At 39.3% G+C, this 23142-nt stretch overlaps 2 protein-coding genes across 2 annotated transcripts; both read right to left on the bottom strand.

Annotated features, from left to right (window-relative positions):
* Window positions 1-550: 550 nt before the first annotated feature.
* LOC106172328 (uncharacterized) lies at window positions 551-11944 on the bottom strand. The gene is made up of 12 exons (XM_087004391.1): window positions 9904-11944; window positions 7538-7718; window positions 7114-7243; window positions 6579-6748; window positions 6245-6279; window positions 5305-5982; window positions 4725-4861; window positions 3006-3175; window positions 2480-2609; window positions 1992-2161; window positions 1654-1688; window positions 551-1492 (listed from the first exon to the last, which is right to left on the bottom strand). Exons 1-12 carry the CDS (start codon window positions 11942-11944, stop codon window positions 897-899), a joined length of 4473 nt encoding a protein of 1490 aa, XP_086860517.1. The 3' UTR covers window positions 551-896.
* Window positions 11945-16486: 4542 nt separating this feature from the next.
* Window positions 16487-22761, bottom strand: LOC106172300 (uncharacterized). Its single transcript, XM_087004390.1, has 6 exons — window positions 22378-22761; window positions 20867-20999; window positions 19922-20109; window positions 19611-19645; window positions 17123-19282; window positions 16487-16863 (listed from the first exon to the last, which is right to left on the bottom strand). Exons 1-6 carry the CDS (start codon window positions 22560-22562, stop codon window positions 16724-16726), a joined length of 2841 nt encoding a protein of 946 aa, XP_086860516.1. The 5' UTR covers window positions 22563-22761; the 3' UTR covers window positions 16487-16723.
* Between the last annotated feature and the right edge of the window lie 381 nt (window positions 22762-23142).

Genomic DNA, 23142 nt, shown 5'->3' with positions numbered 1-23142 from the left:
AGACAAAATGTCAGATTTATCAATCTCCTCAACGAACTTCTGTCTTGAGATTTCAACCCCCTGTTAAGAACCGTTTCAGTAATATGACGCTAGGACTGCTTAATGCTAAAATAACAGCGTTGCAAGCCAACATGGTGACTGTCATAATCAAAGTCGTCGGGGATTGTTTGTTAATGCTTTTTCAGAAATAAAGAAATCCAGCAGTCATTGCAGCTTACCTCAAATTTTTTTCTAAAACATTGTATGTTTATATTTCCTTTTGTACTGTCGTCGTAACTGTCTTAGATGTGGGGCAAGCATAAAGCGCTTACGCATGTGCAGCAGCAGCAGCAGTGACTCTGTTTGAACGAAACAAACTACATAATTAATTACAAATAATAGCCAAGCACGTGAGCTTATGTAAGTGCGAATGTGAGAAGTGAAATATAGCGCTCATTTCAATTATTATTGCATATAAACCGCCAATTTGAAATGAAATTAAATTCGGCGAAAATTTGGACACTATCTGGTTGATCTGGTTGGAAGGTCTGCAGGTGCATGAATTAAAAAATGTTGTTGGCTTAATTTTATTTCTTCTCGAAAAGCAAATGCCAAAATTCCATAGGGCCGTTGAGCCAACAACAATCCATTAACTATCCTGGTTATGGTATTTCACATTAGCACTGAATGTTGCCTACCAAGAGGAACTACAATAATCAACTTAGGTCCGTCCAAAATACGTTTATATTTAAAATTCAAATAATAACAACTTCATGTTGCTTACACTGATATATCTTTCTAAAACAAAAACATCTTTGTGAAACTCTCCCTCATTCCGAAATTTTCACGGATTGTCCATCAACGAAAGATTCTTCCGCTTTTTCCAAAGAAGGTTGATGACGGCGAACCGCTCATCCTTAGGTCGTCACTTTCAACTCACACTGTGTGCCGTAGTATCCATTGGTACAGAAACATTCGTAAGTTCCACCTTTGAGTTGGCAGTAACTGTTATTCTTGCAGGGATTTGGAGTACACGTGGCGGTTTCGCACCGGCTACCTTGGAACCCCTCCCTACACTGGCAAGAGTACGAGTTGGTATTGTCGATGCATTTAGCGCCATTCTTGCATGGATTGAAATAACAAAGGTCGAAATTCTCGCAGTGCCTGCCAAGAAAACCAGAAGCACATTTGCACGTGTAGGAATGCACCCCATCAATGCAGGTCGCGCCGTATTTACACGGGCTGCTCGCGCAGTCGTCGATGTTGATTTCACAATTAGTCCCCTTAAACCCACGTGGGCACTGGCACGTGTAGGAGTTCACATTATCATAGCAGGTTCCACCGTTTAAGCATGGGCGGCTGGCACAATCATCTATGGAAACCTCACATAACGTCCCTGTGTAACCGACTGGGCAGGTGCAATGTTTTTGCCTCTTGGCAGAATTATAGCTACATGTGCCTCCATTTTTGCAATGGTTGACCGCGCATTCGTTGCAGTCAGTCCCTTTCCAACCTAAAACATGCAATATCATGATTATATGATGGTATTGCTATTTTTCATTATCTTAGAATCTCATATTTTTATCGAAACGGATAAAACGTGGTTTAATACTCTATTTTTTTTTAATTGCAACCAGACACTTTCAACTTGAAAAGTTAGCGTTTATACCGCACCTGGATCACAATACACGGCAAACTCCAGAAGCAATCTTATGAAAAATAAGATAATAAAGTATGTCAACATATTATTAATTCCTAGAGATAAAAACGCTATACTCTGACAGCACTTCTAATTAGAAATAAGCAACAATAAAACTTTTAAAAAAGGGTGATACACGTTATGTGAATCGCGTTTTAAGACTAACGAAACAATTTACAACTCTCTCGGTAACATACATATCAAAGGCATGACAAGAACGGTTTATCGGCTATTTTGATTTGTGTCGTTAAAAATTGAACGTACATACAGCTTATTTGATTTAAAGAACAAAGATTAGAGCTCAAAAACGCACGTCGTGGGTTCTCTTTTTCTGGTTCCTTTAATTAATCGACTGGTCCACGGTGCCGAGCTTTCGCTTGCTGCGGCTTTTGTGATAATGAATGTCCAAAGGTAGTCAACCATGTCACTATCCGCCAAAGAACCGTCTCTATCTATAACACCAATTTTCAGTTTGGAAGAGCCCTATAAGTAAGAAATTGGCAATACAGTTCATTCTAAATAATTTACAAAGTCTTAGGTAAGTGTAATTGTTGTTTATATGCATTGATGGAATTTATAAAAATTCTATACATGGGAAGAGGATAAAATTTTTCTCTTTTGTAAAGAAGGGCCCCTTTATGCCAGGCAAGTTCGGTAAACGTTATGCACTATGCAATGTTATTTCACCGGCTTGATAGCGAGTTGTCAGGCCAAAAATATACTATCATCACGAACTTATATCAGCCACGTTACAAACAAAGATCACTCCTGTTTATTTATCTACTTGTGTTATGTACTCACCGGCCATGTCGTGAAACTGGCTTTAAAGGGTTTCGAAAATAAGGAATGGTCACGGAAGGTGATGAACCTGTCTGGTATATTCCCTATATAACCAACGGATCCATACGCACAATAGCTGAGTGTATCAAATCTAAAAATATTCAAACAGCATTAAGGGTTCGTCTCTAATTCATATCATACCACATTTTGATATAAAGAGTTGGTGACCAATACATAAAGATGGGAATAAGAGACTTGCAGGATATTTACTGTTTTGAATCCCCATATCAATTTCTATTAAGATTGTGTTTATGTCCAAATGTATTTCTTGGTAAGTGGAATCATTAAGTAGAAAACGCAGGTTAAAAGATTGCCAGAAACTTTTTACTTTTAAGTACCAACCACGTGATAATTTCGGTGAGTACATCTAGATAGATTCATGTCAGGAATTGAAGTGCTCTTACTAATACATCATAGCAACAGTTAAGCACGCCGATCGGGCACGGCATTAGTAATAGCCGAATTATTAATTAACCATCAAACTTACCCCAGAGCGGTGTCAAAGCACAATTTAAATGCGCTATCACATGACTGGGTACACGAAGTCGTCCACCTGGTACTTTCGCAACAATAACCGTTAAAGTCGAAATAGTTTTCATTTTTGAACGAAGTTAAGCGTACAGCAATCTTGCCAGTGGCGTCGAGTGTTGTAAAAATCTAGTAATAAAAATCAGGTACCAGATAGAAGTATATATATATATTAGCAGATTTAAGTATCTATTCTTGTTCAAGAACACAGCGAATTTATAGAAATAGCCCAAGAATAAATGAAATACAGGGAGAGAGGGGAAAGAAAAATAGGATGTTTGCATGAGAGAGAGTTATCAGATTGAACCCTCCAAAAATTACTCACCTTCATGAAAATCACCATGGATAACAGCCAGTAGGTAACATTTCCCTTCATTTTGCCGCCCACCCGCAGACAACGTTTTGAAGTAAAAATATCGCGAACCGCGATGAACTGTATCTAGATTTACCGTTTGCACTACGGGTCTAGTTCCATCGCCAAATTGTCCGATGTGTATTTTACGTTACGTCTAGAGTGACACGGTATTATCCAATTCGCAAAGAAAAAATGACCGGGCTTTCCTTTAAAGTGACCTTAAATGGACGACAGTTGTCCTCGAGCGAGGTCAGACCTGCTTTGCAGGATAGGTAAGCAGAAGAGATACACGCAGAGATAAGGAACGACCTGCCTGCCGGCTTAAAGGTGTATAACGGGGGGCAACTCCACACTTAATGCCGTTAATCCTGATGTCACGTCTACATCACCGCCAGTAAGTGACATCTGTGAAAGTGCGGTGACAAAAACATCATCGATGTTGTCAGTTTGACAATCTAATGAAATTGTTTGATGCACAAATGTTATTTCTTGATTATTGAGACTATCTAAAAGATTAAAGATGGAGCGTGTATCCATATGACTTAATGTTTATTTCAGTCACTGAAAATTGGGACGAACTGGCGATTGCTGTGGTCTTTATTGTGGTACATGTAGCGGCTATTGCTTGGCGGAAATAGAAGTATTTCCTTCATGGCAGCGTCCAAGGGTCAGTTTTAAAAAGTAAATAAAGACTGAAGTTGGCAGAAATCAGTAATCATTTGTACAGGTATACCAATTAAACCCGATTTGAAATGGGATTCATCGAAAATCTGGCCACTGTGTCTCACACGTTGACATGACTGGGAATGGAAGGCCAAGAACTAACAAAGAAGCTCCTGATTGTACTGGCTCAAAGATTTTTTTATTTCTTCTTGAAAATCAAATGCCTTATTCCTATAGTGCGATTAAGTCAGCAAAAATTGGTTAAATTCGCTGGTGGTTATATTTCCTAAAAGAACTGAATATTTTCCATCCAAAAATGCAACAATCAACTTCAGGCCCCTTCAGAATACAGCATTCCAATTAAACAGACGCCTATTACATATTTTCTTCATTGGTGGGTTACATGCTCGACGTGCTAGTTTCATATAATTTCGTGCAGTGCCTTTATTGCTTTTACATTCATATTTTAATACTATTTTAAAAAGACTGAAATGATAGTAACTTTCTGTTGTCAGGATGCTTGTCTCTAACACAGAAAGAAAACATTGAAACTACATAAATCTCTATATTGAGTAGGTCCTATGTTTATGGACTTATGTTTATGGATCGTCCATTCCACGAAGGACCTAAAGTTCTTGCGCTGCCCATTGGTCATTATCAGCACCGGTTCTCACAAAACTGACCGCAGTACCCACGACGGCAGAGACACTCGTAACTGGAACCAGTTTCGGAAACACAGATTCCTCTGTTGCGACATTGGACATTAGTGCAAGGGTGTAGCTCGGTGCAGTTTTTCCCTAAAATGATAAAAAAAAGAAAACGAATATTTTTTTACCTAGAGCCTCAGAGGCTAAATAATGATAATAATGATATAATATGATAATTAGGTTGGCCCTGAAATCCAGTACAGGCAAATATTAATTTCATAGAATTACCATGAGTTTCAGAACGATGGATTTCAGCTTCTTTATTTCAACATCTACCAATGTATACATGCAGGCATATGTGGGTATTTAAAAAAAAAGAAGCCAGCACCCACGGCAACTGTACCATGGGGTCGGACGAATAACTATTCTAAATTTCTTAGTCAAGATTATGATTTTGCTGCAAAGCTTTGTGTCAAACTGCAGTGCATTAAAAATATTTGACAGGCATTTTTGTAGGTATAATGAAAGTACTTTATATATACTTAAGATAAGTTATCAAACATGTACATATTGATATGGACGTAGATCCATACCTGTGTACCCTGGCTTGCACCTGCAGTTCTGTGAACACAGGTCGTTTCCAGAGACGGTTGATGTCGGCGGTTCGCTCATGCATTGGTCCGTCATTTTAAACTCACACTGTGTGCCGTAGTATCCATTGGTACAGAAGCATTCGTAAGTTCCACCTTTGAGTTGGCAGTAACTGTTATTCTTGCAGGGATTTGGAGTACACGTGGCGGTTTCGCACCGGCTACCTTGAAACCCCTCCCTACACTGGCAAGAGTACGAGTTGGTATTGTCGATGCATTTGGCGCCATTTTTGCATGGATTGAAATAACAAACATCGAAGTTCTCACAGTGCCCGCTAAGAAAACCAGGAGCACATTTGCACGTGTAGGAATGCACCCCATCCTTGCAGGTTGCGCCGTATTTACACGGGCTGCTCGCGCAGTCGTCGATGTTGATTTCACAGTTAGTCCCCTTAAACCCAAGTGGGCACTGGCACGTGTAGGAGTTCACATTATCAAAGCAATTTCCACCGTTTAAGCATGGGCCGCTGGCACAATCATCTATGGAAACCTCGCAGGAAGTCCCTGTGTACCTGACTGGGCAGGTGCATTGCTTTTGCTCCTTGGCAGAATCATAGCCACAGCTGCCTCCATTTTTGCAATGGTTGACCTCGCACTCGTTGCAGTCAGCCCCTTTCCAACCTAAAATATACAATTTCGTGATTACATGATGGTATTATTACTTTTCAATATCACAACATGTATATTTTTATCAAAACTGATCATACGCGTCTTGACAGTCTATTGAAAGTATAAAAGCACATTCCACATCACATCTGTTTATTTTATTGATTGTCAATCTTGTTATTTTGGATTCTTTGTTAATAAATGTATTGTTTTATGAGTGGAAAAGGTATGTGCAACCGGACACTTTAAAATTGAAAAGAAAGCGTTTAAACCGCACCTGGATCACAATACACCGCAAACTGCAGAAGCAATCTGACATAAAAAAATAAGAAAAGTATCACAACATATCTGTCATTTAATGAGGGAAAACACGTTAAAATCTTGCGTGCAGTGATTCTAATTTAAAAAGGAGCAACAACAAAACATATTTTGAAGAAAAACATATTCTCTGAAAGAAGATATTTCTTTGAATCGTGGAGCAATTTCCTATTTTCTCGGGAAAGTACTCATCAGATAATAAGAAAAGAACGAGTATATCAGATACAAAGATTTGTATAGTTAAAAACACAAACAGCCAATTATATAGAAAAAAGTTTGAAACACTAACGTACGAAGTAGGTTCTCTTTTTCTGGTCCCTTTCATTGATCGTCTGGTCCATGAAGCCGTACTTTCGCTTGCTGCAGCGTTTGTGATAATCGATGTCCACAAAAAGTCAACCAATTCACTATCCGCAAAAGTACTGTCTCTATCTAAAACGCCTATTTTCAGTTTGAAAGAGCCCTATAAGCAAGAAAATTGAACACACCGATTAATACAAATAGTCTGAAAAATTTAAAATATGTATAATTGTTGGTTATATTAATTTTAATGTATTTTTATGCATTTTCTTTAAAATGAATACTAATTTTTATTTAGGGGAAGAGAGGACAATATCTGTTATTTGTAATGAAGAACCTATTTTCGCAAGACGAGTTTTGTTAGCAATCAGCATATTATATACTCCTATAATATATTAACCTGACAGCAAATTGATAGGTCTAAATTATTCTAAAAAATCAAATTAAGCAGCGTCCTTTTTTTCGTTAGACGTTATTAGAAACAAAAGGCAAACATGTGCGTTTATTTTTTAATTCTGTGTTACTCACCGGCCATGTCGTGAAACTGGCTTGAAAGGGTTTCGCAAATAAGGAATGATCACGGAAGGTGATGTACCTGTCTTGTATATTCCCTATATAACCAACGGATCCGTACACACAATGGCTAAGTGTATTGCTTCTACAATGTACACATTGCATTTCAATCTTATTTTTTATTGATTTAATACCAGATTTTAGTGGAATCACTTAGTAGAAAAATATCTTAAAAGATTGCCAGAAACTCTATATAATAAAAGTATCAATCACGTGACCATTTTGATGAATGTGTTTTTATAGATATATTTCAGAAATTGAAATGCTCTTACTAACACAATAACATAATAGCAACAGTTGAGCATATTGAGCCGATTGGCTACATGTACGACATTGAGAAATAGCGGGGAATTGACACAATTACCGTGTAACAACTTACCCTAGAATGGTGTCAAAGCACAGTTTGAATGCACTATCACATGGCTGAGTACACGAAGTCGTCCACGTAGGACTTTCGCAGCAATAACCGTTAAAATCGAGATGGTTTTCATTTCTGAACGAGGTCAATCGTACAGCAATCTTGCCAGTGGCGTCCAGTGTTGTAAAAACCCAGTGATAAAAATCCAGTTACCAGACAGATCAAAATTTGAAGATATTTTGGTATCAGTTCTTGTTCAAAAACACATCAAATTTATCCAAAAAGCTGTAGAAGAACCGGTATGAACGGGGAGACGGAGTGGAGGAAAAGTGTGTGCGCGCGAGCGCGCGCGCACGCGTGTGTGTGTGTAAGAGAGAGAGTGAGAGAGAGAGAGAGAGGGAGAGAAAGATGAAGACGCGAGAGAAGCCAACGACTAGAATGTATAGGTTAATGACGGAATAGTTCAAGTTTAAATCAGCAATAATAACTCACCTTGAGTAAAATAACCGTGCATAACAGACAAGAGGTAAATTTCACCTTCATTCTGTCGATCACTTAATTTAAGTATGAAGTATACTGGAAAATGTATTATAAAATAGCATCTTCACCACAAATAGGCAAAACTTTGAAGTTAACTGCGAACTGCAATGAACTGGTCCTAGATCCACAGTTTACACCACAGGTCTTGTTCCAAATATTGTACCTTAGTTGCACAGTAAGACCGGGAGATAGGATAGTACCTCATACAATTAACCTCCACTGATCCGTTACATCATAATTCCAGCAAACTGTAATTGAAATGATATCTCTTCCTCTGATATCTACACATGCTTGATATGTAAATAGTAATAAAGAAATGTCCGTGAAGACACTGATGTGACTGTGATTGCCATTAAGACAGGTTTGTTTGCCCTTTTAGCAGTATCAAAGTGAATTTTAAAAGAAGTTGTTCTTGCGTTGAATACGGGAAATTACCGGGGATTTTACACACGCACACACACATACTGTACCTTATATCTCTGTGAATAAAATGATTTAGTTTCATTATCGAGCACAAGAAAAAAATATTACCATTCTTTCAGAGATTTTGTTTCCCACAATCATGGTTTTATCAAATTACATTAAGTTTCAATTAAATTTAATAGTTCTATAGCCGACGAAGAAGACATATGTTTTCAACATTGCGTCTGGTCACATGATATTCGAACTGTAACGTGGATAATTTTTTACATGTTAAAAATATTTAAAACTTATTTTCCTTTCGGACGACTAGGACGGCTTAATTGCATCCAAATTATCTCGGGTAAATTAAAAAATCATAGATGGCACCGAACCTGTACACTATGAACATAAGCCTGTTAATCTATTAAAATAATTAAGATGAAAGGTGAAAATGAGAAACCTAGAACTGAATGACAGATAATAAACGGTTTTTTAACGATTTTAGAGGGTATACTTTGATGATAAAAGAGAATATGTAAAGGTAAAACGTGAGCATTATTATATGATTTTAATCATTGTAACTTCCATCAAAAACAAATTATCATATTTTTCTTAATCAAAAATTTGAATTTTATCATTTAAAACTAAAATAAGAAGTATATTTCCGAAGTTCAACAATCAGTTTCCTTTGTTACGAAGTTTTTACGAAGTGACTCGTGTCATATCCATTCAATTATCAGCACTGGACTTCGCAGAAGCGACCGCAGTGCCCCTGGCGGCAAAGACACTGGAATTCGAATTCGGACTCGGAGACACACACTCCCTTATTCTGACACGCGACGTAAGCGCAAGGATCCCGTTCGTTGCAGTTTTGACCTTAAATGGAAAATTCACCATATAACAAAACTGTACTTTTTCTGAAAAATGCTTTGTCAGAACAATTCTGTTGTTGGCTTGTCTCACACAAGTAACTTAAATATAGCCATACTTTATCAGTGTACATGTACTCTGGTATATATTTCACTGACTTTATTATAAAGTATTATCATGTAGTTATGTGATGTTTAATATATGGTAACATTTAAAGTTACCACTGGCAGGAAAAAGCATAATTAAATCTGCAAATATTTAATATTGCAAAATAGATTACGTGTGTTTTATTTATTATTATTATTTTTTTTTTATTTTGTATGCATGTGTGTGTGTGTGTGTGTGTGTGTGTGTGTGCGGGGCGGGGGGGGGGGGGGGGGATTGGGTGGCGCAACTCCCTGTACGAATTTTCGGCTCTGTTGCAGGGCTTAACTGTGATTCACTCTTACTGATTACGAAGGATGCATTTATGCAAAAAGAGCTGGGAAGCAACGCGTATGCTCAGCATACTGTTCGTGGATGTTCATCGTATTGCAAGGATAAGTGACTTCTTACAGATAAGAATGCTTACGTACCTTTCATCCCGTGATTGCATTTACAATTATAGGAGCAAATGTAGTTCCCGGTAGAGGACCCGGTCAACTTGTGGAGGGGATGCTGGCAGAAGGTACCAAAATAGCCATCTTTACAAAAGCAAGTGGCTTGGTTGTTCTGTGGAATGCACACACCACCGTTCTGACATGGGCTTTTCTGGCACAATAAGGCCATCTGGCAACGGTCTCCTGCGAATCCTGCCGGGCAATCACATCGGTGTCCGTCAGAAGTTGGAATGCAAGTTCCATGATTCTCACATGGTTGGGCAGAGCAGGGGTTGAGGCGGATTTCGCAGAACTTGCCGGCAAAGTCAGGTAGGCACTTGCAAAAGAAGCCCCCAACGATGTCGTGGCAAGTTCCAGAATTTTGGCAAGGGTTGCTGAAGCATTCAAAAATTTCAAACTGGCACTGTGGGCCGTAAAAGCCGTTGCTGCAAAAGCATGCATAATGGTCATCCTTTTTCTTACAGTGACCATTGTTTTTACAGGGGTTTGATAAACACGCGGCGCTGCTCGTCGGGGTGGTGCTGACATCTGTTGTTTCTAGGATTTCACACTGTTGTCCGCGATATCCTAATTTACACTGACATGTATAGGAGACCCCGTTGTCGATGCATTTTCCTCCGTTTTGACATAATTGATGCTGACAAGGACTTGCTTTCTCGCATCTGTCGCCTACAAAACCACGCGGGCACAAACAGCGGTATGAATCGATTTCACCCAGACACGTTGCGTTGTTAAAGCATGGAGCACTAGCGCATTCGTCAATGTTGTTTTCGCATTGCCTGCCTGTAAAACCAGACCGGCACAAACACTGAAAGCCATCCACAGCGTCTTGACATCTGCCATCATTGGTACAAGGCATGCTTGAACACTCGTCTATGTCAATTTCACAAGACTGTCCCGTATAACCTGGTGGACAATGACAGATGAAGTCGGTGATACCGTCTATACAAGTGGCACCATTTTGACAGGTATTATTAACACAACCATCGATGTTGGTTTCACAAGACTGTCCCGTATAACCTGGTGGACACTGACAGATGAAGTCGGTGATTCCGTCTAAACAAGTGGCACCATTTTGACAGGTATTATTAACACAATCATCGATGTTGGTTTCACAATGTGTACCTGTAAAACCGGTTGAGCAATTACAGGTGTACATGTTGATAAAATCCTGGCATGCTCCATTGTTCTGACATGGGCTACTCCCACATTCGTCAATATCAGACTCACACAGCTGCCCCGTGTATCCATCGCTACAAACGCAGGTGAATCCATTTATGCCGTCCTGGCATGTGGCGTTATTTTGGCATGTTACGTTGAGACAGTCGTCAATGTCCGTCTGGCACTGTGTGCCTGTGAATCCTGCCATACACTGACACTGAAAGGATTCAACGCCGTCCACACACGTGGCATTATTATAACAAAAAGCGTTAACACAGTCATCAATGTTCGTCTCACAAATTGTCCCGGTAAAACCATTAGGACACTGACATGTAAACGCGTTTATTTCATTCTGACAAGTCCCACTGTTAACACACGGGTTGCTGTCACATTCATTGATATCAGTCTCACACAGGGTCCCTGTGAATCCCCCGGGACAGTCACAGGTGAATCCATTGATGCCGTCCTGACACGTGGCATTATTCTGGCACGGACTGCTGGCACATTCATCAATGTTAACCAGGCAGAGAACTCCGGTATAACCAGGGGCACACTGGCACGTGTAGGCATTCACCCCATCCAGACACGTGGCGCCGTTCTGACAGGGACCGCTGGCACATTCATTAATGTCTGTCTCGCAGTTAACTCCCGTGTATCCGGGGGGACACTGACACGTGTAGAAGTTAATGTTGTCTTGACATGTTCCACCATTATTACAAGGGTTGCTGGCACATTCGTTTATGTTAGTGGCACAATCTGCCCCTGTGTATCCTATAAGTAGGTATAACAAAACTATTTTAGGTATTTTTAAATATACTTGATACTGGAGCTTCAAAGCATGCTTTCGATCTAACATATGTGCTCTAACATCTTTACTACATCGTTTTCATTTTCAATATTAGGTGTATATTAGTAAATTGTTGAAAAATAACTTAATTCTAAGAGAATATGACCAAAATGGTTATTTGAATGAATGTTTACTTTGTTCTTTTACCTTTTTTACAACAGAGATATTGAATTAAAGTTAATGTATTTCTAAGTTGTGATATTTCTAATGGCTCATTGTCGCCTCGGTGCATTCGCACATTCTCACATTCTCACCTGGATCACAGTAAACTTTGACCCGCAGTGTAACCCTATTGCAAAGAAGAACGCAGAAATTATCATTATGTCATTGCAAAAAGGCGACAAAAGGTAAAATAAAGCTGATTACTTAATAGACACATATCAATTGCTTCTTACTAGATGATAAGGTAAGCATGCGATTTGAAGGTTTTTATTTTTGAACTGAAGTCATAAAACATAAGACAGATATATATATATACGTAGTTGTGCTTAAAGGTTTTAGAACAAAGACTAGGTCCCTGGTGAGGGCACATGTACATGTATATCTTAATAATTATGACATTACGACGTGGGTTCTGTCCCTCTAGTTCCCTGCAAGGACACTGAGGTCCAGGATGCAGCGTTCTCACTGGGGGCGGCGGCTGTTGTGATGGTCGTCTGCAAGAAGTCAATAGGATCGTCGCCTCCGGATGGGCCTCCATCTAAATCCTTTACATCCACTTTTAATTTGAAAGATCCCTAAAATGGCACATTTCATTTGCAAAAATAGCATTTCATAGACAAATGTATCTCCATGTCTTTCTTAATGTGATTACAAATATTGCAACTTCTTTATTTTACGTCTTGCAGAGTATATCATTACAGTTTATACATAACGTTTAGAGATATGCTGTACGGTTTCCTCTGTATACATGTGTTTACTGAACTAAGGGATTGTTTTACAAGAGATATTTCTCTCATGTTGTCCGCTACTACTAAACATGCAATTTTACACTTACCGGCCATGAAGTAATATCTGCAACAAATGGATCTTTGAATCCATTTTCATTTCTCAAATTTATGTCATTGCTCTTTATATCCCCAAGATACCCAAAGGAACCGTAAGCACATGAATCCATGGAATTAGATCTAGAATTAATATAATACAAAGTTTGTATATTCTAATCTGTTTTCCACTTGGAAAAAAGTGCAATCTCAGTCAGATTTAATTATGTTCACGCCGAAAGAAAACGAAGTATGGTTTGGTGTAACAAGGCAAAATTACTCCTGATTTGGAAGCCTGCGAGTAGCCAAATGTATTTAGTAATACTAAGTCGCTGATTCTCATGGTTGTGCTCATCAATCGATATTTATTCTTATGTTCCTCTTTTATCCTTAATTTCATTTTAGTTGACATAAAATGAATAAAAGTATTTAAATAGAATAATTTTGTCGCTTTTTAACAAGATGCTACAATTAACAACGTTATTCAGCAGTATTGTAGGGCCATTTCCCATATGCACAGCAACAAGAACGTGACTCACCGTCATTGAGAAGGGGCAAACGTAAATCATAATAAAACAAAGGTAATTCAACGTACATTGTAGTATTTTTTTAAAAATAAATTGAAAAATACCACCCAGCTTGTGGTTTCCTACCCAATGCTGCTGTCAAAGCACAACTTGAAAGTTGTATCACATCCGTCTACATTGCACCAAAACGTGAGGCTACTGTCGCAGCACCGTCCATTTGCACTTTTATAATTTTTATTCTTAAAAGTAAGCAGCTGCACAGCTATCTTGCCAGTAGAATCCACCTTTGTCAGGAGCTACAATTTTTAAAAGTGCTTCAAAGTGTGCCAAATATCTGCTGTTTTATTTTATTGAATAAAATCTGAATCTAAATACATTCGAGGATTAAATTCACAGTCGCAAATCAGACATAACAAAGTAGATTTCAAATCACTGTGTGTGTGTGTGTGTGTGTGTAAAGGAGTTATGAACGACTGACCTGAATAAATATTATGATGAGAGTCAAAACCAGCGAAGCACCCGTCAGTTCCATAATGAACATTGGTGACAGACAGGTTTAAAATAAGTGACCGGTACAGCATGCAAGGACGCATGTGAAAACATCCATATGATACCTGAACTTAGTAACTATAAAATCTTTAGCATCCTTGATAACACAGCGAGTTGAATAATGGGTTTGGCTGCTGGTACATTTTGGTTCATAAACCACATCCATGAGTCTTGCCTGTGAACTTCCCCGTGAGGATTTTGTTCTATAGCTTACTTAAATTTTTATCTAAATTAATCTATTTAATATTTTAGATATATATCCTATATATCGTATTGCATATACACTAAGTATCTTGAAATTTGTGTTTTTTTATCTTTTTACTGAAACTGGTACTCTTTTCTTTTACTGAGAATTAAAATTAAAATTAATAAATCATCATTTTTATTATTACCTTTATGGCGAGCAAGTTGACAATGTTTACATTAAAGACATTTTGTCGTTTAGGGTTATAGTGATAAGGGTATAGATAACATACAGGGTTACCACTTAATATGGAATATTATTTTTTGGCGAATAAATTTTCTACAAAATATTTAATTTCTCTCTAACTACTTTAAATGCAAAGCTGGGGTGTCGCTCCATGTGTAGCCAGATATGTTACCTAATTACCACACAACTCTCGAATTAATTGATGCATGCAGTTGCATGTTCTGTGGTCATAAATGTGAGGGGTGGTCTTTTCGGCAATTTCTGCCCTTGTATAAAAACGCATGGGTTTGGTCAATCTTTGGAGCGTGTTTAGAGAAGCAACAAAGGGATCGCTCTGAAACGTGACAGGTACCTTAGTGAAGATATGGTACGACAGCAAAGCAACGCAGCTTACTAGGGGATTCTTGCTCTCAGAGAAAATGGCCAGAAACGGACAGCCATTGCCAGGTAATTCAACATTTATCAGGAACCGTTTGTGAAGTCCTCCAAAGAAATGCTGCTACAGGGGCACCTACTCCAATACCTCGACCAGGGTGTCCGCGTATCACATCAAGAAGACAGGATCGCCTTCTCCTTAGTGGACGCGGTGCTGGTCGTACAAAGACAACCAGTGTTCTCAGAAAAGAGAGGCAGAATGTCATTCAAACGCCCGTTTCAAGGTCCCACGTGAACAAGAGATTTCTGCAAGCCGGTTATTTTGCACGAAGGCCAGTATGGAAACCACTGTTAACAGCAGGTCATGTACAGCGACGTCTGCAACGGGCTGGGGACCACGTGCGTTTGCAGCCAAAACACTGGAATCACGTTGTTTTCAGTGATAAGGCCAGATATGGATTTTTTAGGGTTGATCGTCGAATCCGTGTCCACCGACGTGTACGAGGGGCATAAAACAATGATTGTGTACTGCCTAGGGTGCAAGCAGGGGATGGTAACGTCTCTGTTTGGGGGGTATTTCATGTCGGTGCCCAGAACCAGTTGGTTTTTCTAGGAGGCAACCTCATCCAGGATTCCTACAGAGACAATCTACAGCAAACAATGCTTCGATTGGTAAGATTCATCTTCAGGAACAACTTTGTGTACCAAGACGACTGCGCAACCCCACATCGAGGCCGCAGAATCACTGTTTTTCTTCAAAACCAATGGGTTCAGCAACTGCCCTGGCCTGCAAACTCTCCAGATATGAACCCAATTGAAAATCTGTGGGTGGAAGTAACTCACAGAATTAATAGCTATGGTCCTCGGCCGGTAAATAGTGATGAACTGCGACAGGCAAATATCACTGCTAGGGAATGATATCCCCACCCAAACTCTAAAAAACGTGTCACAGGATGTGCCATGTAGGATGAGGGCGCTGCAAGCGGCTGCTGGAGGTCATACCCGCAATTACTGACTTTTCATGATTTACTGTAGTGAGTTCTTTGACTGTGTAACATATCACTGTCCGGAGGCTATCATTTTCTTTAATATCTTATCTTAAAGTTTATACTGATATCAAACTGTTGATATGGTTTTCTGGGGGTGTTCCTTTCTTTTGAATGGCATCTTATGTCAGATTTAATATTATTGACCAAAATATCTCACAACAGAAGACTGGATGTTATTATCACTCAGTGACATACTTTTTTAATGACTCAAGCCAAAAAAAATTAATCAGCACTCAAAAATAACATTGATAAAAAATATTCCATATTAAGTGGTAACCCTGTATTTTCTTATGATGCCACGGGTGCACTTGTGAAAATAATCCTGGTATAAAAATTACATACCTGAAGTTATAGCTTAAAAGAACCACATAGTTATAAAGGATCACATTTGGTTTACAGAATCAAAAGTTGGCCCTATCTTTTAGACCAAATACAAATGAAAGTCTTCTTTGAACTAGGTAGAAGTACACCTAAATAAATGTGTTAGAAGAAGGAAAATATGCCTGTGCTTTAGACAAATACTTAACACGTTTCTATAACGGGATACTTGAGGTAGAACAATATTTTTCTAGATTCACCATTTAAACCAGCTTGTCTTTGTGTGAAAACGCAATCACAAAAAACTCTGAAGTCTGAAAAACGTGTTAATAGAGATGATACATTTTATGTTTCTTCTGTGTAATATGAAAACATAAGGCAGAACTTGTAAATTGTGCTCATACAATACTTCCACTCAGTTTTATTTATACGTGCACCTGGGTAGTGGAAATTTCAAGTCCTTGCGTCGAACTTTATTCCATGCCATTTTCACTACGTTATTTCATGCCGACATCACTACTATATTCCATGTCGGTATCACTATAAGTGTTAACCAATTAGCACCGTGTTTCACAAAATCGACCACAATATCGATTGGGACAGAGACATGTAAACGAAATTTCGGACTCGGAGACGCAGACACCTTTGTTCTGACACTTGATGTATGCACATGGGTCTCGCTCGTTACATTTCGGACCTGAAAACAAAATTATTTCCTTTCTATCAAATATCATTATTTGGATGCGGTGAAATGTTTTTAAAGAAACTACATAACAATGAGTCTAAATCAACAGAATAAGATTTTATCATTGTTTACTCCAAAAGATTAAAAACATTTTGCAAATGGAGTATCTAAAATTCTTACTAGTCAAACGTTAAGGTCTGAACAAAAGGTAATTTATAAAGTTGTTTACTGACTTGAAGAAGTTTGCCAATCACATCCAACTTACACTCACCTTTCATGCCGTGTTTGCATCTGCAGTTGAAGGAGCACACGTAATTGCCGGAGAAAGACCCAGTCACCTGGTGCAGAGAAAACTGACAGGTGCTTCCAAAATATCCGTCTCTGCAGAAGCACACAGCTGTGGTATTGTCCATGACGCAGATACCTCGGTTCTGACACGGGTTTTCCTTGCACATCAGCGGCACCTGGTAGCGATCACCAGCCTGTCCAGAAGGATATTTACAACGATACCCATCTGCCATTTCCACGCACGTGCCTGACTGTCCACATGGCTGTCCGTCACAATAACTGACTTTATTCTGGCATCTGGTTCCAGTAAACCCGCTGGGACAAATACAGGTGAATCCATTAATGCCGTCCTGGCATTTGGCATTATTCTGGCATGGTTTGTCTGCACATTCGTCAATGTTTGTTTCGCAATTAACTCCCTTGAAACCTTTAGCACACACGCATGAATATGAATTCATGCCGTCTACACAAGTGGCGCCATTTTTGCAAGGGTTGGTTGCGCATTCATTGATATTGGTCTCGCAGTTCGTGCCCGTAAAACCAGACGCGCACTGACAAATATACCTGTTGATGTCGTTGATGCATATGCCGCGGTTTTGACAAGGGTTGCTGGCGCATTCATTGATATTGGTCTCACAGTTTGTGCCGGTAAAGCCACCTGCGCATTGACAGATATACCTGTTGATGTCGTTGATGCATATGCCGCGGTTTTGACAAGGGTTGCTGGCGCATTCATTGATATTTGTCTCACAGTTTGTGCCGGTAAAGCCACCTGCGCATTGACAGATGTTCCTGTTGATGTCGTTGATGCATATGCCGCGGTTTCGACAAGGGTTGCTGGCGCATTCATTGATATTTGTCTCACAGTTTGTGCCGGTAAAGCCACCTGCGCATTGACAGATATACCTGTTGATGTCGTTGATGCATATGCCGCGGTTTCGACAAGGGTTGCTGGCGCATTCATTGATATTGGTCTCACAGTTTGTGCCGGTAAAGCCACCTGCGCATTGACAGATGTACCTGTTGATGTCGTTGATGCATATGCCGCGGTTTCGACAAGGGTTGCTGGCGCATTCATTGATATTGGTTTCACAGTTTGTTCCTGTAAACCCGCTAGCACACTGACACCTATAGCCAGTGCTGCCGACAGGTATACAAACTCCCATATCCTGACAGGGAGAATTCGAACAGCCATTTATGTCTCTAATTTCACAGGTAGTGCCAGAGAATCCGGATTGACAACTGCAAACATAGCTGTTTATCATGTCTCTGCACGTGGCCCCGTTTCTACATGGCCCACTCGCGCATTCGTCGATGTTAATTTCGCAATCAGTTCCCGAAAATCCTGCCGCACACTGACACGTGTAGGAGTTGATCAGATCTGAACATGTCCCGCCATTTTGACATGGCACTCTGGCGCATTCGTCGATGTTAACTCCGCAGGTAACTCCCGTGTACCCTGGTCGACACATGCACGTGTACGCATTTTGGCGGTCCAAGCACAATGCGCCGTTTTGACAGGGATTACTGGCACATTCGTTGACGTCGACCTGGCACCGAGACCCTGCGAACCCCGGCACACAGCGGCACGTGTAGGAATTCACACAATCAACACAAGTACCGAAATTCAGGCATGGATCACTTGCACACTCGTTGACGTTTGTAGCGCACGTTGTTCCAGTATACCCAGCTGGACATACACAGGTGAAGGAGTTGACGCCATCTATGCAACGAGCACCATTTTTACATGGGTTGCTGCCACATTCATCAATATTAATCTTGCAGTTGGTCCCAGTAAACCCGGTGGAACATTGACAGCGGTACGAATTAATGCCATCAATGCATGACGCCCCGTTCAGGCACGGAGTACTGGCGCACTCGTTCACGTTCACTTGACAGTTTGTCCCTGAGAATCCCGCGGCGCACTGACAGGTATACGCGTTGTTTCCTTGAACACAGGTCCCACCATTTTGACAAGGGTTGCTAGAACATTCCAACACTTTCGACTGACAGTTCGTGCCAGCGTACCCAGGAGGACAGATACACGTGTACATGTTGTTACCGTCAAAACAACTCCCGCCGTTTACGCATGGATTGCTGGCGCACTCGTCCACATTGGTACCGCAATCAAACCCGACCCAACCTGGTGAGAAAATGAAGAGATTGTGACAAAGATGCTTCATATTTCAAGAGGAAGATACATCTTCTTATTTTTATTTTCATTTACATGTCTTGTTAGACCATATTATTTACTCTTTGACTTTACTTTCTGCGGGCATATGCTAGTTAATGAATACCCTATTTAATCTGTTAAGAGACAAAGTTAATTTTACAAATGAAAAAATCGCGATCATGCCTGTACCTTAGCTGCATCATCTCTACGTAAATGTTGGTGTCATTCATTTCAAATGCAGTGAAGTATATTTTAATTATCTAATCGCTGTAAAAAGTTCAATAACTTTTAATTTTACCTGGATCACAATACGCTTTAACGTTGAAGGTCAACCTGAAAAAAGAAGAAAAAAACTTAATGTTACTAATTAAGCGAGTTATATGTTACTTATTAAGCAAAATATTATTTGTACTCATTTATAAAATATTATAGAACATTCATCATTTACCGTATGCAGAATGTCTGTTAGTAACAGTCTATCAGCCTTCTTTACATTTACACCTAAGCTTAAAGTATGCAGTAATCCACCATTGGCATGTTACACTATGGAGAAGCCAAACTTGTTTAAAATCAACTAACATGTATACACAGATTATACCGGCAACTTACGACGTTGGTTCTTGCTGTCTCTTCCCCGTGATGCTCTCAAAGTTCCACAGGTTGTCGCCAACGTTCTGTACTATCGCATTTACGGGAATTACGGCTTCAAATGTGTCCACTCTATCGTCTCCCGGGTTCCCGTCCAGCGTGGCTGCTACATCTTTGTCTATAACGTCCACTTTGATTTTAAACGAGCCCTGAGAAGTAGGAACGAAGCCAGTGCATGTACGACATTAAATTATTGTAACTCAAAACTAGAACAAACAGAGAACATGTTGACAATACTACAATAGTATATAAAAAGTATGAATACCAAAGAGGATATGGCTTTTAAATCTCAAATGCCATATATTGTCCATCTGTCCAACCTGAATTCTACATTGGTCAATCAAAAAGACTCATAAACCGAGTACGCGAGTATTTTAATTCTGTTAAAACAACAAATGAAAGATTCAACAAACTGGTACACCATGCTCGGAACATATACTTCTCATAATTTAACTGTAATATACACATATATAAAAACAATGATAAAAAATACGTTTCAAGATCACGCACCTCATGTTAACATCGTTAATATTGTAAATTATGTAAACAAATTGTAAGAATCCATACCGGCCACTTGGTTAAGTTTGGATAAAAAAGTAATCGTCCTGACCACAGTAAAGTTTGCTAATAAAGGATTCAAACGACCACGTATTACATTTGGCAAGAAAGGAATCATAGACCCCATTTCCATAGATTTTAGATCGATCTATCCCTGTAGGGAGTCTCACTAGATTACTGTCAGCTTAGCCGGCTTAGGCGTCTGTCCCGTCTACTGAAAGCTGTAAGGGGGTAATTAACTATGGTGTGCGCTCGGCTGACTGTAATTTAGCGTGAACCCCCAGGGAGTTAGGTCGATCTAAATCTTAATCTCTGGACCGATCTAAATATCTGGGAATACACCCATACCGGCCACGTGGTAAAGTTTGCAAAGAAAGGATTCTTGGTTTCATCTGGTCCTGTTTGAAAGTTGATGTCATTGGACTGGATGGATCCGACATAGCCTGTGGACCCGTAGGCACACGACTCAATGTCGCTATTTCTGAAGGAAAAAATTACAGATATAACAGAATGATTCAAAAATACCTATCACGATTTTGCGCCTCGTTACTTCTACGAAACTAGGGCACGTAGACAACTACGGCGTTTTACTGACTAAGCTTGGACAATGTAAGTGCACTTTGGAAATAGCGTCCGGGAGTGGACTACTTCACTGTATAACATCACCCATCTTATGAATACCCCATAGCAGGGAATTATACACAAAAATCTCACTTTAACAGCATCAAAAATTCTAAATAAACAAAATCTATTCAATGCCAGACATGCGCCCAGTCTTTCTCGAATTGGAGTAGGCCTAAGTATTCTAAAAGTATTATTAACGAAACACTAAATTATTAAGGAACATACAGGTATCAACAGTACTGGAGGCAAGTCCCCGGTAATCTCAGGGAATAGCAGGTAGCGAAGATACACTTATCAACCTTATCGATCAACTTGACTGACACAAGCTTTTGCCAAGCCCAGGCATTTGGGGGGGGGGCTTCTTTCGTCTGGAATAACCCTACCAATGTCCTTTTTAAGCATGTTGGATTTTGGATGTTTTTCCTGGACTTTATACTCACCTGACACTTAAATAAGTGATAGGAATTATTTCGGTACTCAATTTGGTAGCATAGAGGGGGTTAAATACAAATAACCCTGTTACACTCACCAGACATGCCACATTTTGTGAGTCTAATATATTCACATAACTGAGATGACAAATTTGATCGTTTTCATCTAGAAGGATACTTTTGTGTATCATTTTCTACAATTTCATAAAGGCGGTTGAGTCAAGTTAAAAAGCCCTCATCACATTTTACTAGAAGCAAAATACCTGTTTTAGGTCATGTGTGCTGACTTGGTTGATAACAGTGTGACATGTATCATACTAAGACATGACCGAAGAGACCAAGCCTGCATGTATTTCGCCAATTACAGCAAACTAGGTTACAATATGTATGGTTATTAAACTAATAGTTTCATGTTCATTTTATTAAGAAACGAAAAAAATTCTATTCTGTGGTAAAAAATTTAAGTAAAATTATAGACAAGGAGTGCGTCTTTCTTTCGACTTACCTGACACTATTACTAGGACGGGATGGTACTGCCTGGATTTATTTATAATAGACTGTATTCTTCTGTGTTTTATTTGGCTTAAAGACTAAATTGCTTTTCGCAAGATGACATTAATTTCATTTCAATGTGTAGTTCTTCCAAAAGTGTGTGTGTATGTGTGTGTGTGTATTACCATTACTTCTATGTATTTTTGTCTTTCCTACATTTTAAACATTGCATCCAAACTCGGGAAGAACTTTAAAAAAAGGTTCATCTATATATATGATTAATTTTCATATATCTACACTAAGTCAACTTACCCACCAGGTGCATCAAAACACAGTTTAAAGGATGTGTCGCAAGGGTCGAGGTTACAGAAGAATGTTAAAGAGTTATCACAGCACTGACCGCTGGCGCGTTTGTGGTTCTCATTTTTGAAGCTGAGAAGCTGTACTGCTATCTTACCGGTCGCATCAACTGGTACAAATAACTGTACCTGAATCATAAGTGGTAAGGTAGATGGGTATTATCAACAGCACAACTGTTCAATGTTTTCATTCAATTATTCAATGTTTTTAATATATATCTCCTCCGCGCATGATCAAACATGCTCAAAAAGACCACGTGTCATTCCGTTTTTGTATTGTCTTATGCAGCAATATTTCTGAACATAGTTTCAGATGTATGACGTGACAGAGCGAAATGAGCCAATCAAAGTTCTGTAATTTTGATGCTTAGGTTTCTTTTTAGTTATACCTGTACCCAGTCTTCCATGCAACTAGACGCGCTTTTCGTTATTTCTTTGCGAATAAGTCAATAACTGCAATTACAGTAGATTATCTGTCCTGGGGTTAAATAAAAACTGAATTTTCAAAAAAGAAAAAAAAGAGAGAAATACATTTTATCGTTTTCCGTTACAAAAACAAAGAATATACTCACAAAACACGCTGAAAGAAGACTAAATATCCAAATCGATAATGTCTTTAATGGGACGTCCATTTTAACACTTAGATGTCGGTGTGATATTCAGGCTACGCAAATGCCAATTGCACGACATTTCGCACAGGTGATTGATGTTGTTTATA

Source organism: Lingula anatina, chromosome 2 (assembly GCF_051362555.1).
Source record: "Lingula anatina isolate TDL-2025a chromosome 2, LinAna3.0, whole genome shotgun sequence".
Classification (NCBI taxonomy): Eukaryota; Metazoa; Brachiopoda; class Lingulata; order Lingulida; family Lingulidae; genus Lingula; species Lingula anatina.
The sequence above is the reverse complement of the archived record's forward strand: the minus strand, read 5'-3'. Positions and strand labels throughout refer to the sequence as shown.

What these genes read in the sequence shown, in the direction of transcription:
- LOC106172300 (XM_087004390.1), bottom strand. Translation starts at nt 22,562, where the DNA reads ATGATTCAGGTACAGTTATTTGTACCAGTTGATGCGACCGGTAAGATA. An exon ending in TGTTTTGATGCACCTGGTGG is followed by an intron (nt 21,000 to 22,377) that starts GTAAGTTGACTT and finishes TTTTTCCTTCAG; the next exon opens with AAATAGCGACATTGAGTCGT. An exon ending in CAAACTTTACCACGTGGCCG is followed by an intron (nt 20,110 to 20,866) that starts GTATGGGTGTAT and finishes CCTACTTCTCAG; the next exon opens with GGCTCGTTTAAAATCAAAGT.
- LOC106172328 (XM_087004391.1), bottom strand. Translation starts at nt 11,944, where the DNA reads ATGTTAGATCGAAAGCATGCTTTGAAGCTCCAGTATCAAGTATATTTA. An exon ending in ATGCAATCACGGGATGAAAG is followed by an intron (nt 7,719 to 9,903) that starts GTACGTAAGCAT and finishes GGTAACTGGATT; the next exon opens with TTTATCACTGGGTTTTTACA. An exon ending in TGCCGTGTATTGTGATCCAG is followed by an intron (nt 1,493 to 1,653) that starts GTGCGGTATAAA and finishes TGCATGTTTTAG; the next exon opens with GTTGGAAAGGGACTGACTGC.